This window comes from Eschrichtius robustus, chromosome 12 (genome assembly GCF_028021215.1).
Source record: "Eschrichtius robustus isolate mEscRob2 chromosome 12, mEscRob2.pri, whole genome shotgun sequence".
Taxonomy (NCBI): Eukaryota; Metazoa; Chordata; class Mammalia; order Artiodactyla; family Eschrichtiidae; genus Eschrichtius; species Eschrichtius robustus.
The window spans coordinates 54423859-54437236 of record NC_090835.1 but is presented as its reverse complement, the minus strand read 5'-3'; the positions used below and the strand labels follow the sequence as shown (position 1 = coordinate 54437236).

The window sequence follows — 13378 nt, the reverse complement described above, 5'->3', positions numbered from 1 at the left end:
CACCTTCATCACTGTTGACTGACAAAATCACAAGCACAATTCTGTAATCACTTACTTCCATCAGTAATTTGAATCCTTCTCTTTTCTTGATTTCTTCTACTAGGTACCTAAAAAAAAGTCACAATAATATTTATAATCTGCAATCTAAAAATTCCATGAACATGGCTGACATACAATAAATCTATAATTTCTGATGCAGAGACAAGGCTTAGAAATAAGTAAGGGTACATGTACAGGCACAGGTTTGTGTTTAGACAGACACACCTGAGCCTACTGCAATCCACTGGGGCCTGAGTAAAAAGGTACATCTCTTTGATGAGATGATGTCTATCTTACATGTTAGCATCAGACTTCAACCCAAGTGTGAAAGCCACACAAAGTAGATCGGATATATATCTCATTCATATTCTAGATGGGGATTTAACTTAGGTACTTAAATTATCTAGCTGGCTTGGGGGTAAAAGTTTTTGGTGTGTAGTCTTGCCTGTGTGTTCTTTTAAGATCAAGGAAGTGCAACATCATCCTTCCCAAGGCCAGGCCAGAGGGAAGAAAGACTGATCACTGGTATCATGCTAAAACTAAGTAGGTTGTAGCCATTGATAGAATGTCTATGAAGTTATCTTGAATGTCAGGGAAAAAAGAATTATCATGCCATAAGCAAAGGGCACAGCTACATGAGATATGGAATGTGATGGAGAAAAGACTAAAATGACATTGAGAATGTAGAGTAAATTAACACTGACTCTGCCCCACTGGGCTTGGTTATTGTCTAAATAAAAAGATAAACCTTCTGAACAACTGGCCTTGAAAACTAGTGATTTGTTCATGAGCTTTGAAAAGTTCATAACACTTGACCTAGTATTTCAAATTTGGCGGTCAAATGTAAGGAAATGATCGGAGGTGCTGACAAAAATGTACTTTCCAGGGTATTTTGTAATTTTATATGTTACAGCCAAAAAGAAAGGACGGAAGGAAGAAAGCAGGCAAGCAAGCAAGCACTGGCTTTGAAAATCCTGTCCGGTCATATGGAATTATGGTACCATCATATGGAATTGATTGTGTAACTAAATTACATATATTCAATTAATATTTAAGGGCAACAAAGAAATGCTCCTCTTTGGACCTCAATTCCCTTACCTGTAAAACTGGAATAACACATTCTGATTTTCCAATCTCAAAAGGACGTTGTAAAAAAAATAAATTAAATCATATGTAAAAAATTGTATAGAATATAAACTGTGGAAATGGGGGATTATTATTACTATGTTTATTTACTAAAGGACATTCTAGAATGTGGATATGGAATACACCAGTTAATGGGATGAAGTTCTTTTTTCCCAAACAATTTTTTTAGCTTTTTGCATAAGGTTAAGTATTGGTGCTTAGCATACAGATTATATCATCTTTAAATTATAAAATATCTTTAAAAATCCTATCGGCATTAACTGGATAATATGAATCTTTTATTTTGAGCAATAATGTGACACCACACACGTGCATGCGCGCGCACACACACACACACAGATTCACAAAGTATTTGATGTTCTTTCTACATACTCCTTTCCCTGAACGTTTTTTCAGATGTCATGTAGCTGTAAAGTTTTTACACAGTTAGCATACTGCCTAACTTTCGATAAAAGCAATTCCAATGGTCAATAAACATTAGAAAAGATGCTCAAGATCACTGGTAATCAAAGAACTGCAAATTAAAATAACAATACTAAACCTGTTGCCCACAGGACACTGGAAACAAATTTAAAGAGGGACAACATCCAGTGCTAGTGAATGTGATAGAAAGCTGCTATAAACCTTTCAAAATTACTAATACTCGCAGCTTCTGATAAAGCAAACCACTTATGAGATGCTGGTCTACCAGGAAAACCTCATCAACACTAAGACAGATAGATAGAGAGAGAGAGAGAGAGAGAGAGAGAGAGAGATAGATAGATGCATACACAAATGTTGCTGCATCTAAACCTACATGTGCATGCGTATGTGTGTGTATTCCATACGGAATAATTAGAAACAAGATTAATATCCAGAAATTGGCAAAGGGTAAAATAAAATGTATTATAGCAACACATGTACTACGATGCAGCTATTAAAGAGAATGGATTATATCCACTTCAATTAAACCACAGGGATGCTCATGATGTATTAGTAAGAGATGAAAGCAAGGGACTGAGGAATGTAGATAATATGATTCTGCTTTTTAAGAAAATGTAAAAAAAAGAAAAAGCATAAGTGATCCCTCTCCTCATGTATATATGAGCTCGGAATGAAGTATGGAAGACCACATCCTAAAGACATCCTTGATGTCTACCTGAGGAAGTGAGAAACAGGATGCAGTGGGGAGGTAGGGACTATTTACTCCCTTTTTATATCTCTGCAAAGCTTCATACGTGTGGTTACTCATAATTTTTGAAAAGGAAATTCATAAAAGAAAAAAATATAAATCATAAAGCAAAATAAATAGACATATACAATCTTTATCTATACAAGGAAAGCTTCATGAACCCTATTTTTTCTTACCTTTTCAGGCACAAATATAATGGCAATCTGCTAACTCAGTGCCATGATTCCATTCTGAGGGGGCCTGCACTAATCCTGGATACCCCCAGGCTATGAAATCCAGGGAATGATTCTAGAAGATTCTAGTTCTGCAGTTGATCAACTTTGTGATTCCAGGCAAACTCCTCAGACTCCCTGAGCCCTCCTCAGTTTCCTCATGCACGTAATGCAGATGTGGAACTAGATTTGTAAAATCCTTCCCCAACAGATTAAGACTGTTAAGATGAAACTTAGACACACTGCCTACAGTCTCAGTTTAAAATATCTGTCAAACCAGCTAACACTGCTCCTGGGAGAAAGGCATCCTAAGGCAGAGCTGAATCATTTCAGTTAAAACTCTGCTCTTTGCTAACCACGTGAATCTGGGCTTTGTGTCTGATCAATGCCCCCATGCAGTCACTCTCAGAACCTGTAAAGCCCAGTGTAACAAACACCCCAACTGAACTGAGGGTGGAGGTGATTTGGATAAAGAGTTATAACAATAATAAAAGGTTTACACCAGACTTCCCAAACTATGTTCCTTGGTATACCGTGTTAATAGGTTTCCCACATGAAAGGGTTCCATTCAAATAAATTTGAGCAATGCTAGGCATATCCATTAGATTGCTTTGCTTAAAATTAGAAGTGTACTTGGCTTAATTCATGAGAACATTTATTGAGCTGGTTGGAAAGTTCAGTAATGTCACCAAGAACCAGGCATTTTCTATTATTTCAGCCTGCCATGTTCAGAGTGTTAGTGAATTCACTTGTGTTCACAAGATGGCAGCCACAGCTCCACACATCACATCCATATGTGACAGTGTCACAGGAAGAAAGAGAGGAAGCTGGAGCAAAATGCATTTTCTCTTAATTTCTATTTAGGTAAGAACATTTTCCTCAGAAGCCTTCATAGAATTCTTCCTGTATCTTATTGACTGAACCTAAGTCATATATCTATCCCTAAGCTAATGATTGGCAAAGGGGATAGGCTTAGGCCAATGTTCCCAGCTGGAATATTGCTATCTATATAAAATTGAGGTTCTGTTGGCAAGGAAAAAGGAAGAATGGTTTTTGGATGAACAGTCAACAATGTCTGTCTACTGGCTAAAGTTTAAAATGTTTCTATATTACAAGACCCTCAGAGCCTTTAATGTGCTAATGAACACTTTGAACCTCCAAGAGGGGACCAATGTATTGGTTAGCATTGTCCAAACATATTTGACTGTGGAAACATTTTTTGGAAGAGCATCTATTAAGATCTTCTGGCAGTCTATTATCCCACGGAGCGTAGGTTCAGAAATGCTAGCATAAAGTGCCTCTTCTATAGGGTACCTACCCTCTTCTTAAATAAATGCTTAAATGAAATGAGTTTTGGGGGAGGGGATCCAAATAAGGTTTAAGTCACTTCTGCCTACATTCATAGGATGAGTTATTCCTCGCAACTTTTCAGTATATGGAAACAGCCTAAAGATAAAATACACTAAAAAAAAAAAACTCTATTCTTATCTGATACAAGCCAGAAAAAAAAAAGATATACATTGAGTTTTTTGATAAAACTCAGGAACCATAAAACACTTCTACCAAAAGGCATCCAGGTAAATGGGTTCAAAAAGCAACAATAGCGTCAAAAAATTCACAGTCCTTCCCACTAAGCTTAGCAAAAAGAGAGAAGAGAGAAAAAAATACACATTAGTAAGTTTTCACCAATCCTACTGGGTAAAAAACTCATTTTATTAAGATCCTGGCTTAGTTTTGAAATGTACATTAATGAAATCTTGCTCTGAAACATTTCCCTCCTTAGTTCCATGAGTCCATTTAACAGTTGTGCATTTCACTTGCCCTTTTGCAGGACATACACTCCTTTCCAGAAATAGCCTTTCCAGTCCCTTTCTCAATTCACTAGCCACTTGGAGTCTCCCTGGAGCGCTCTGGACCAAGTGCCTCTCCCAGTCTCATCTCATGTGAAATTTCTTCTGATGCAGTGGACCTCCCAGAACTCCTGGGATTTTTTTCCATATGCTTTCTGTATGCTCTGCATTTATGAGAACATATCGCATGGCATGCATGTGTGATTCATCACAGATATCTACATGCTACATTTTACAGCATTGTGATGTTTTTAAAATTACAAATATAAAGAAAAAAATGAAAACGTTGGACCTTCTATAGTCTTCTAGACTCTCTCCCTCTCCTCACCTAGAGAAATACACTAGCACAAAATTGCCTTGTGTTTCTGCTTACCTTTTCCATACTAGTACCAATAAATCCCTCAGTATTCATGCAAGTCAGTGAAATGAATTCCATCTGAGAGATTACAGAGATTGTGTGTCAGAGGAATAGATAAATGATACACTGGAGACCTAGCAACATAGCAGAATGGGAGTTCCTGACCTCTTTGTTGTTCTTGAAAAGACTTACGCACATGACTCTTCTAGATTTGCTTTAAAACTTACCCCTTAGTGAATATCCATTTAACTTGAGTGTTGTAACAAAGGCCTACAAGGTGCCCTCAGCAACCAGTAGCCCTGGGTATTGTAACACATTTTCAACTTTTCTAACTAGATATCAGAGATCACAATCACCTTGTGCCAGAAGTGGTGGTTTTAAACCTCAGCCTTCCGGGTTTCAAATATGCTTAATAATCACATGCTGCTTTAGGTTCCCAAAGTCACTGGTTTTCCAACAACCAAAGGAGAAAGCAAGTTTTTTGTCATTAATATTTCTTGAGAGAAATGTTCTCTCATCCATTGGAATGACAAGGGTCAAATGGAAATTAGGGAAAGCCTTAGAGATCTTCTAGGAACTAATTAGTTCCTTCTTGCTGGATTTCTGACAACTCATAAAATAGGAATCATTGTCCTCTTGAAAAGGTCTGCTCTTGCTTTCCTAAGGGAAGAGGGAACATCTGATCAGGGTGATGGCCGTCCATTGGTCCATCAAAATCTGGTCCTTAAATCTTAAGGTCAATATACAAATTTTAAAACTAAGTTCCATTCAGATTCAGGAACATGGAAATGTTGTTTCTATGGAATCAGTGTAATCCTTACTTCAATATGCCGGGGGAAAAGAGTTGCACAGCCTTCTCTGTGCTTAAGAGACCTGACCTAGGTAGGGCCTGTGGGAATGGACATCTTATCTACCTCAGGCTGCTGATGACAGATGTGTACCACAAATAGTAACACAATTGTCATCTGCAGCTTTACTTTGCTAGAGTTGTTCTCTACTGGAGAAAATCATACTTCTTGGAAACAAAACAGTGTTGGTCTGACCTAGAAATTAAGCCAAATAGAGTCTTTTGACAGTGGATGAGAATCATTTTTATTAGGTAAACTCTAAAACAAGTGGCTGCAGGTCAGTAGGCTTGATGAGAAATGGTATTTTAACTCCCACCAGCCAGTGGTTTGAACCGATTATGCTGGCTCATATAATCAATGGTAGTATAGAGTTAGTTTGTACTAGCTAGTGAGAGCCAATTGTTAAATAATCAGAAATTTAACAGCCGCGACTGTTGGTAGCTTGCAATTTTCCACAGTGGGAATATTTACACCATGGAAATTGGCAGACATTACAAATTGGGGCCTTTTTCCCCTCCTGAGAAACAGTTTACCAGTGCACAACTGCACATAGGCTCCAACTAATAGACTAGACCTCAGAATTCAGATAATGTTTCCTCTTTCCTAAAAAGCAGAACCACATTCAATTTGAAAAGACATAAAATCATGAAAATAAAGCACTTGTGTTGCTACTGTGAAATAATTCTTAATCCCAGAGAAACGTTCTCCAAGTTTATAATTTCACATTCATTCCAAGTGACATGCCTAAAAGGACTCTTCCTTGGCACCTGTCACTGGGGATAGGGGAAGAGGATGGCTTTTGCCCACCCCAGGAATGGACTGTTGGATATCAAGAACGTGGAAAGTTAAGACAAGAAAACCATTATGACTAACGGCATGACAGAAAAGGGATTATTTTAAATATAGGTCACAGAGTCTGCAGTGACGCTCGCTGAAATGTTAATTCAATTCAACTTGACAAACATTTACAAACAATGTGCTGTTGAACTAAATTGAAATGTTTACATTTATCCTCCTGTGATATTTCTCTGCAAAATTAGGAAGTAACCTTAGCCTATAAATTAAATTCCACCCTGAGATGAATGTTAACTTTGTAATAAATACGATCATCAAATATTTACATCTAGCCTTGTTTCAAGACACCTGTCATCGAATTACTTAGCAGCTTTGATAAAATAATGCAGAGTCTACCATACTTAAATAGTATGAGAAAAATACAAACAAGGGAACAGAGCTTTCTGAACTTTTAGTTTAATGGGCAACTGTGAATATTTATGGTAGACAGTTTCATGTTTTCACCCCTGTGTAGTTATCTCCCCACTTCTGACGAAGGCACTTTATCCCTGCTTCTAAGAGAGGTACACTCCTCACCCAGTGTCAGCATATTCTATATACGTAGGAGGAGTCGACAGTCTTCCCAGTGCCAAGGGAGAGCATGTGACTCAATATCACATTTCCCTGACAACAGTGATTGATTCAGATATGGACATTTGCCTCATTCAAAAGGAATTAAAACTTTCCTTGGGATTGTTGAGAAAGGAGCACTCTTTCCTTTTGACCTTGAAGTTGAACCTGGGAGGCTATAGATCTGACCCTCCTGGCAGCTACCTTCCTACAGAGGAATAAACTGAACATGGAGGAGAACAGACCTGATTGATGGGCAGAGATTAAGGCCTGGTGATCTTGTTTAAACCCCTAGAATAAGCCATTCCATAGTCATCATTACACTGGCTTATCAGTAACATGAGCAAATAAATTACCTTTCTTTGTTTATAATGCCTTGAATGAAGGTTTCTGTTGCTTACCAACAGACACAGTATTTACAGATTTTTCAAACTACTTTTTAAACCAAAATCACCAGAATTGCTGACTTCTAATAGTCTTCTGAAAGTGCCAAAGCCGTCTTTTCCCCTGTCCTTATATCTAAGCCCTTCGCCATGTAATCTTGCAGTTCTTTCTGCCTCTTGACATTGAGTTTGGCCATCTGACATTGAGTTAGGCCATCTGATCTCCTTTGGTCACTGGAATGCTAATAGACATGATGCAGTCAGGAGCTTAAAGTATGCTTGCCTTCTTGGGCTTCTGTTACCACCATCACAAAACCAGGCTCTGGCTGGCCTGTTGGTCCAAGGAAGATGCAAGACATGCAGGCGGGAGACCCAGACCCTCCTCCTAACCCCGCAGCCGCTGCAGGATGAGATGAAGCCACTCCAGACAACTTGCAGACCTCTTAGAATAAACGATTGCTGCTTTAAGATACTGGGTTTTTAGACAGTCCTCAGTAATGCTCAGAGCACCACTGTCACACAGAGAGGCGCACAGAGCACCCATGCCACTTCCCTATAGAGAGAGGAAATTGTTTAAATCTCTCAGGAGACACTGCAGGTTTTTGCAATTGAAATATGAACAGGGAGTAAAGAAGGAGCAATTATCCAAACCAGAGATCACAAACTCTGATGCTTCTAGTGGCCAAGCAAGTAAGAAAATAATAACTAATAAAACTCACAGAGCATGTGGCATATGCCAGGCACCATCCTGGGTGTTTTACAAATATCAATTCATTTAATTCTACTAACAGTTGTTTGAGTTCGAAGCTGTTGTTACTTCCATCTTACTGGGATGCAATGGAGGTAAAGAAAGTTTTAGCAACTTGCCCAAGTCACAAAGCTTGTAAATGGTGGAGCTAACTTTTGAGTCCCAGCTATTAGCATTCTGTGCCACAGTAAAATAGGCTCAACAAAAACCAGGGGGCGTGGAGGGCACTGTGGGTCTCCAGAGTCAGGCATCACCATGTTCAGTGCCTTGTCACCAGGTGGGACTGAGAGCACTCTGATCTTTTGAGAGAAACCACAAATCTAGATTTTTGACGGTCTCCGTATTTAAAAATATTTGGAATGTTTAAATGTTTGATTTTTTAAAACACAATCCAGGTTAACCCAATGGAGCTCAGGCCCAACAAATCACATTTAAAACTACATTTGGCCATGGCCTGCCATCCACACACACTGGCCCAAGCTTAGCAGCAGAGTCCTGCTCTGGTGGCAAGCACCCAGCGCCTGTATCTCAAGAGCTTTTCTAGTGTCGTTGAAAGTGGTTTCAAAAGCTTTGTCCTTACGTTACAAGAAGGCAGCAATGACGGTGCTTCCACATCACCTTTACCTGTACGTCTTTCCACCAGCCCCACATTCTCACAGACCGTCTTTTCGGGTCCTTGAAGTCACCAGGATCTCTCCCACACCCAGAGATTTGGGCCTGGTGCTCCCTCCTCCTGAATCAATCTTCTCCCCTTTCTTCATTGGGTCTTAGTTGAATGTCACTTCCTCCAGGAAACCTCTGCCAACATCCCTCAAGAACATACTAGGGAACCCTCCCGAGTGCTTCTGGAGCACCGTGTACCTCCCTTTACCCAAAACTAGGTGCACCTGTATTTTATCTGCTTTGTCACTTGGATGTATCTCTCACTAGGTTGGGATGCTGGAGGGCAGAGGGTAGAACTGCTTTGTTGGCAGTTCCTAACACATACTAGGTACGGAGAAAATGGTTATTAGATGAAAGAAGGAATACATATATGGAAGAACATCTTTCTATTAGACACCCATGGACACACACACACACACACACACACACACACACACACACGCAGAGCAAGTACCTAGATAAAGCAAGAGCGCGATTAACTTTTTCTTCAAGGCCTAATGTGCCCAGGGCCTTCCAGGTCATCCAGAACTTGAATGCGTCTGGTCTTCTGCTACATTGGATAGACTTGTCTCCCGTGTCATAGCTGACATCATAGAATTTATCCTGTTGGAAGAGGTAAGATGCCTTGGCAGAGTAGCATTTCTTAAGAAGGTCCTTTCGGGAAAAAAGAAAAAGGAAGAAAGACAAACTGTAAGACTGTCCATTTTAGAATGCAGTTGATTTCAAAAACACATGCTCACCAACAAAACCTGTATAATATTCTACCACTTTGTGCCCAAAGTATTTGGTCTCGCTCTGTGACTGCCCTACGTCAGGAACGCTAGATGTGTATTAACTTTGAGACACAGATGACCCGTTGTGTTTTCAAAAAAACCAAAAACCCCTCAGAGTTGAGAATGCTAAGCCCATCTTCACAGTTGTATTGATGAGTATTAAGAAGCTTTGAAATGATCATATCATCATCTGTATGACATATGACATCAAGATGGGCCAATTTCTCAAGATGAAAAACAAAATTTGTCTATAACTCACTCAAGGCTCTGTATTAGAAAAAAAATACCCAACATATTGTACATACTTTATACAATTTCATAGGCAAAAAACTGGGCTTTTAAATCCAAATCCTTTTTTCAATTCATATCCATATTGAAAAGGCCGGAATTGACAGTAACCCAGAGATTAAAAAAAAAAAAACCTGAGGAAAGAGCTTATGGAAGAGTCAAACAAGAACAAACACGTTTCAACCACCGCTAAACAGCACCTACAATTCCATAGAATTGGGGGTGGGGGGTTGGTCTCACACTGGTTTTATTTGCAACCAAATTCAATTTGCATTTACTGACTGGTTACTTCTCTCTATGATTTACCCTGGGTGACAATTTACCCTGTTTATTACCATTCTAGAGTCTTTACTTTGACCTCAAATTATTAGAGTTTAAGCCCTATTTCCTTCAATGTCATGTGGGATCTAAGAAATCCCAGGTATCCTAGCCCATCCTTCACAGCCCCACAATCCCCTGAGCATCTTCACTCCTAGAGAGTACCCATTAGAACCTTCTGCTTCCCTAGCATAACCAAACTGCTCAACGCCCCTTGATCACTAGATCATGCCCCATTTGTATCTCTGTTCACACAATTTGCTTCTCTTTGTCTCTGTTTTAATGTATTTGACACACTTGAAAGAATAAACGCAGCATATTTATAAGTTGTGAAGTTTACTAACGCTGAACACAGTCGCGTCTCTTTCTCTAGGTCTGCCTTTCCTTTGGGTCCCATCTCAAGTTCTGCTTCCCCTCCAGCTTCTTTATCTGCCCATCCCGTTGGACTCCCTTCTTCTTTTCACATTTGACTGCATTTGTTGCCTTTGCTCCTGTGCTGCCCCTACTAAGTGAGCAGCCCCACATATTTTCTCCTCGTGAGGCCAAGCAGCTTCTTGAGGGCAGGAATCATTTCCTGTCCATGTCCACATCCACAGAACTTAACACCACTGGGCACAAAGACCCTCACTAAGCAGTTAGGGTGAGGACACCACCTCCCATATTCTGTACTTCTCCCACATCCCCCTGACATTTAGTATGAACAAAATAAACACAGATACAAGAACTTCTCATTTGGTGCATCTTCCAAACTTTAACAATGCAGAACCATCAGTGCTGTACAGGAAGCTACGGAGAAACTCCCCACGAGTCGCGGAAGTCCTAGAAAATGATCCCTCCTGAAGAAAGAATGTATTACATGCCTCATTTGAGTGATCAACATGTACTTAAAGAATAAGGAGAAAATCTCAAGGTATCACATTCCAAACAAAAGCACATATTTGTTGTCTTAATAACAATACTGTCTTGCGTGGACACTAATCTGGGTATTATACGCTCCAATACCAGAAAGTATGATTCTATACTATGTAAAAAATGATACACCAACTATAGTCAAGAACTCCAAAATCTGGCTCATCCAGTATCCAAAAGTAAACTGATTTTAAAATAATAAAGGAATACTAGTAGGCCTTCAGCTTGGCTCTGATGGGTAATATTGGTAGACACAGGGGAAGAGGAGATTGCCCCGACCTGATCATTAAGGTAGAAAAAGCCCTTATTCTTTAATCTTTACTATAATTCTATCATCAATCTCTCAACTCTGATCACAGCTGCCACCACTGCATCTCCCTACCCTCAAAGGTCAGGAAATTTGGTTACTGCTTCCATAGCAACTACAGCCTGACCATATATTATAACATTAAAAAAAATCACTGCAGTTTAAGGACAAAGCACGCGCGTGCGCACGCACATGCGTGCGTGCACACACACACACACACCACACACTTGTACTTGCATCATGATTATAAATTTACTTTCATCAACCATGAAAGATTCAAAAAATTCCCAAAGCAGATGAACTTTGGACATGTCTTGGGCAAGTTTCAGTGCCTTCTGCTAGTGACTGAAAGGGAGAGGAAGCCCATCCGTTAGAGGACGACAAATGGCATCATCACAGACAAATGGAGAAGCGAAGAGTCCAGAAAGCATATCGCACGCAGAATGAGTGATTACCCTGTAGTCATGATACTGTTGATCTCGCTGCACTGAAAAATCCTCCTGTCTTGTGACGGTTTCATAAAGAACAACTAAAAATATTTCGATATTTACTTTATCAAAATAAATGAAAACTTTCCTCCCAAAGTCCCTGCTTTGCATTTTAGTTTCTATCTTTGTATTAAAATGGATGAACTGTCTTTAGTTTTAAGATAGACATCAACTAAGAGAAGATGTTCAGATCTCCAGAGAAAACATTTTAGAGTAAGTGTGGTAAAAGTTAACATTTTTGAAAACATTTAATTAGTCACTGCTGTGCTATCAAAGAGAAGGACCATGTTCATCTTGCTCATCTTTATATTCTTAATCCTAGCAGGACAGTAAATACTAGTTATCCAAATTCTAGAAAGAAGTATTCAATGAGAATGCCAATTGCTCCATATTGTGATAGCGTCTCAAACAGTTCTCAGGAATTAGGAGACATTGGGTTAGGATACACACAGTGACAAGTGAAAGAAATGCAATCAAAGTAACTTAAGCAAAAGGGAGAATTTTTATAGGCGCATATATTTAACAATCCAGTCATATATAACCTTCAGGCACAGTTGGATCCAGGATTAAATCTGCAATCTGTCTTTTTCCTCTTGTTCTGTTTTCTTCTGTATTGGCCTCACTCCTAAAGCAGAAAGCTGGGAGGAAGCCTTGGAACAGTGTCTTCCAGTAGGACCTGTGAGCCCAGGGGGAGGCTCTGTTTAGAGAGTGATGAGAAACATAAAAGAGGTAGCCTCGGCTGGTGACGCTACCCAAGCCAAGAGACCACTGGCCTCCCAGCCTCAATCTCTTCTGAAGCCAGTGGGCAAGGGAGCCCAGGAAATGTGGTTCCCAGCAGTAAGGTCCCTTGCAGAGCAAAGCTGAGGAAAACTGGAGAATGAATTATACAGTAAAGAGAAATGACAAATGACAAGCACACTACATGAGTGCAGAAGCCACAACACTCCTTTTCACCTAGCATGTAACAGTCATGACCAGAGCTAACATTTATGGAGTCCTTACTGTGTGTCAGGCACTGTGTGTGGATGAACTCATAAATCTCGTAACAACCCAAAGAGGCAGTTCTATTATTTTTCAATGCCATTGCACACGTGTGGAAACTGCAACCCGGCGAGGTTCAGTTAATGACGTAAGATCATGTAGCTACTGAGTGGCAGAGCTGGGTTTCAAACCGAGGCTGCTAGGATTCAGGGCGTGAACTCTTTACCCATTATACTCTACTCTCTCTGCACTGGAGCTTAAATATTTGTGGAGGAGAGGGACCTGTAAAAGCTCATGAGGAGTTCTTGAACATGGCAGCAGAGAATATACCACAACAGAGGTCAAAGCAACTCACATCCTGTTTCAGATTCTTACTTTGTTCCTGTAAATACGACTTCTAGTCTTACTAGTGTAATATCTTCTCTGTAAAGCATTTTGAGATTTTTTTCTAAATACCTGTGACTGGTGATACTTAATTTACCACCAAAAACA

At 39.7% G+C, this 13378-nt stretch overlaps 1 protein-coding gene across 1 annotated transcript in view; it reads right to left on the bottom strand.

Annotated features, from left to right (window-relative positions):
• Positions 1-13378, bottom strand: part of GADL1 (glutamate decarboxylase like 1) — a 145486-nt gene that overhangs the window by 84716 nt on the left and 47392 nt on the right. The window contains exons 11-12 of the mRNA XM_068557871.1: positions 9277-9476; positions 56-107 (exon numbers count right to left, since the gene is read on the bottom strand). Coding sequence (XP_068413972.1) covers positions 56-107; positions 9277-9476 — 252 coding nt within the window. The remainder of the gene's footprint in view (positions 1-55; positions 108-9276; positions 9477-13378) is intronic.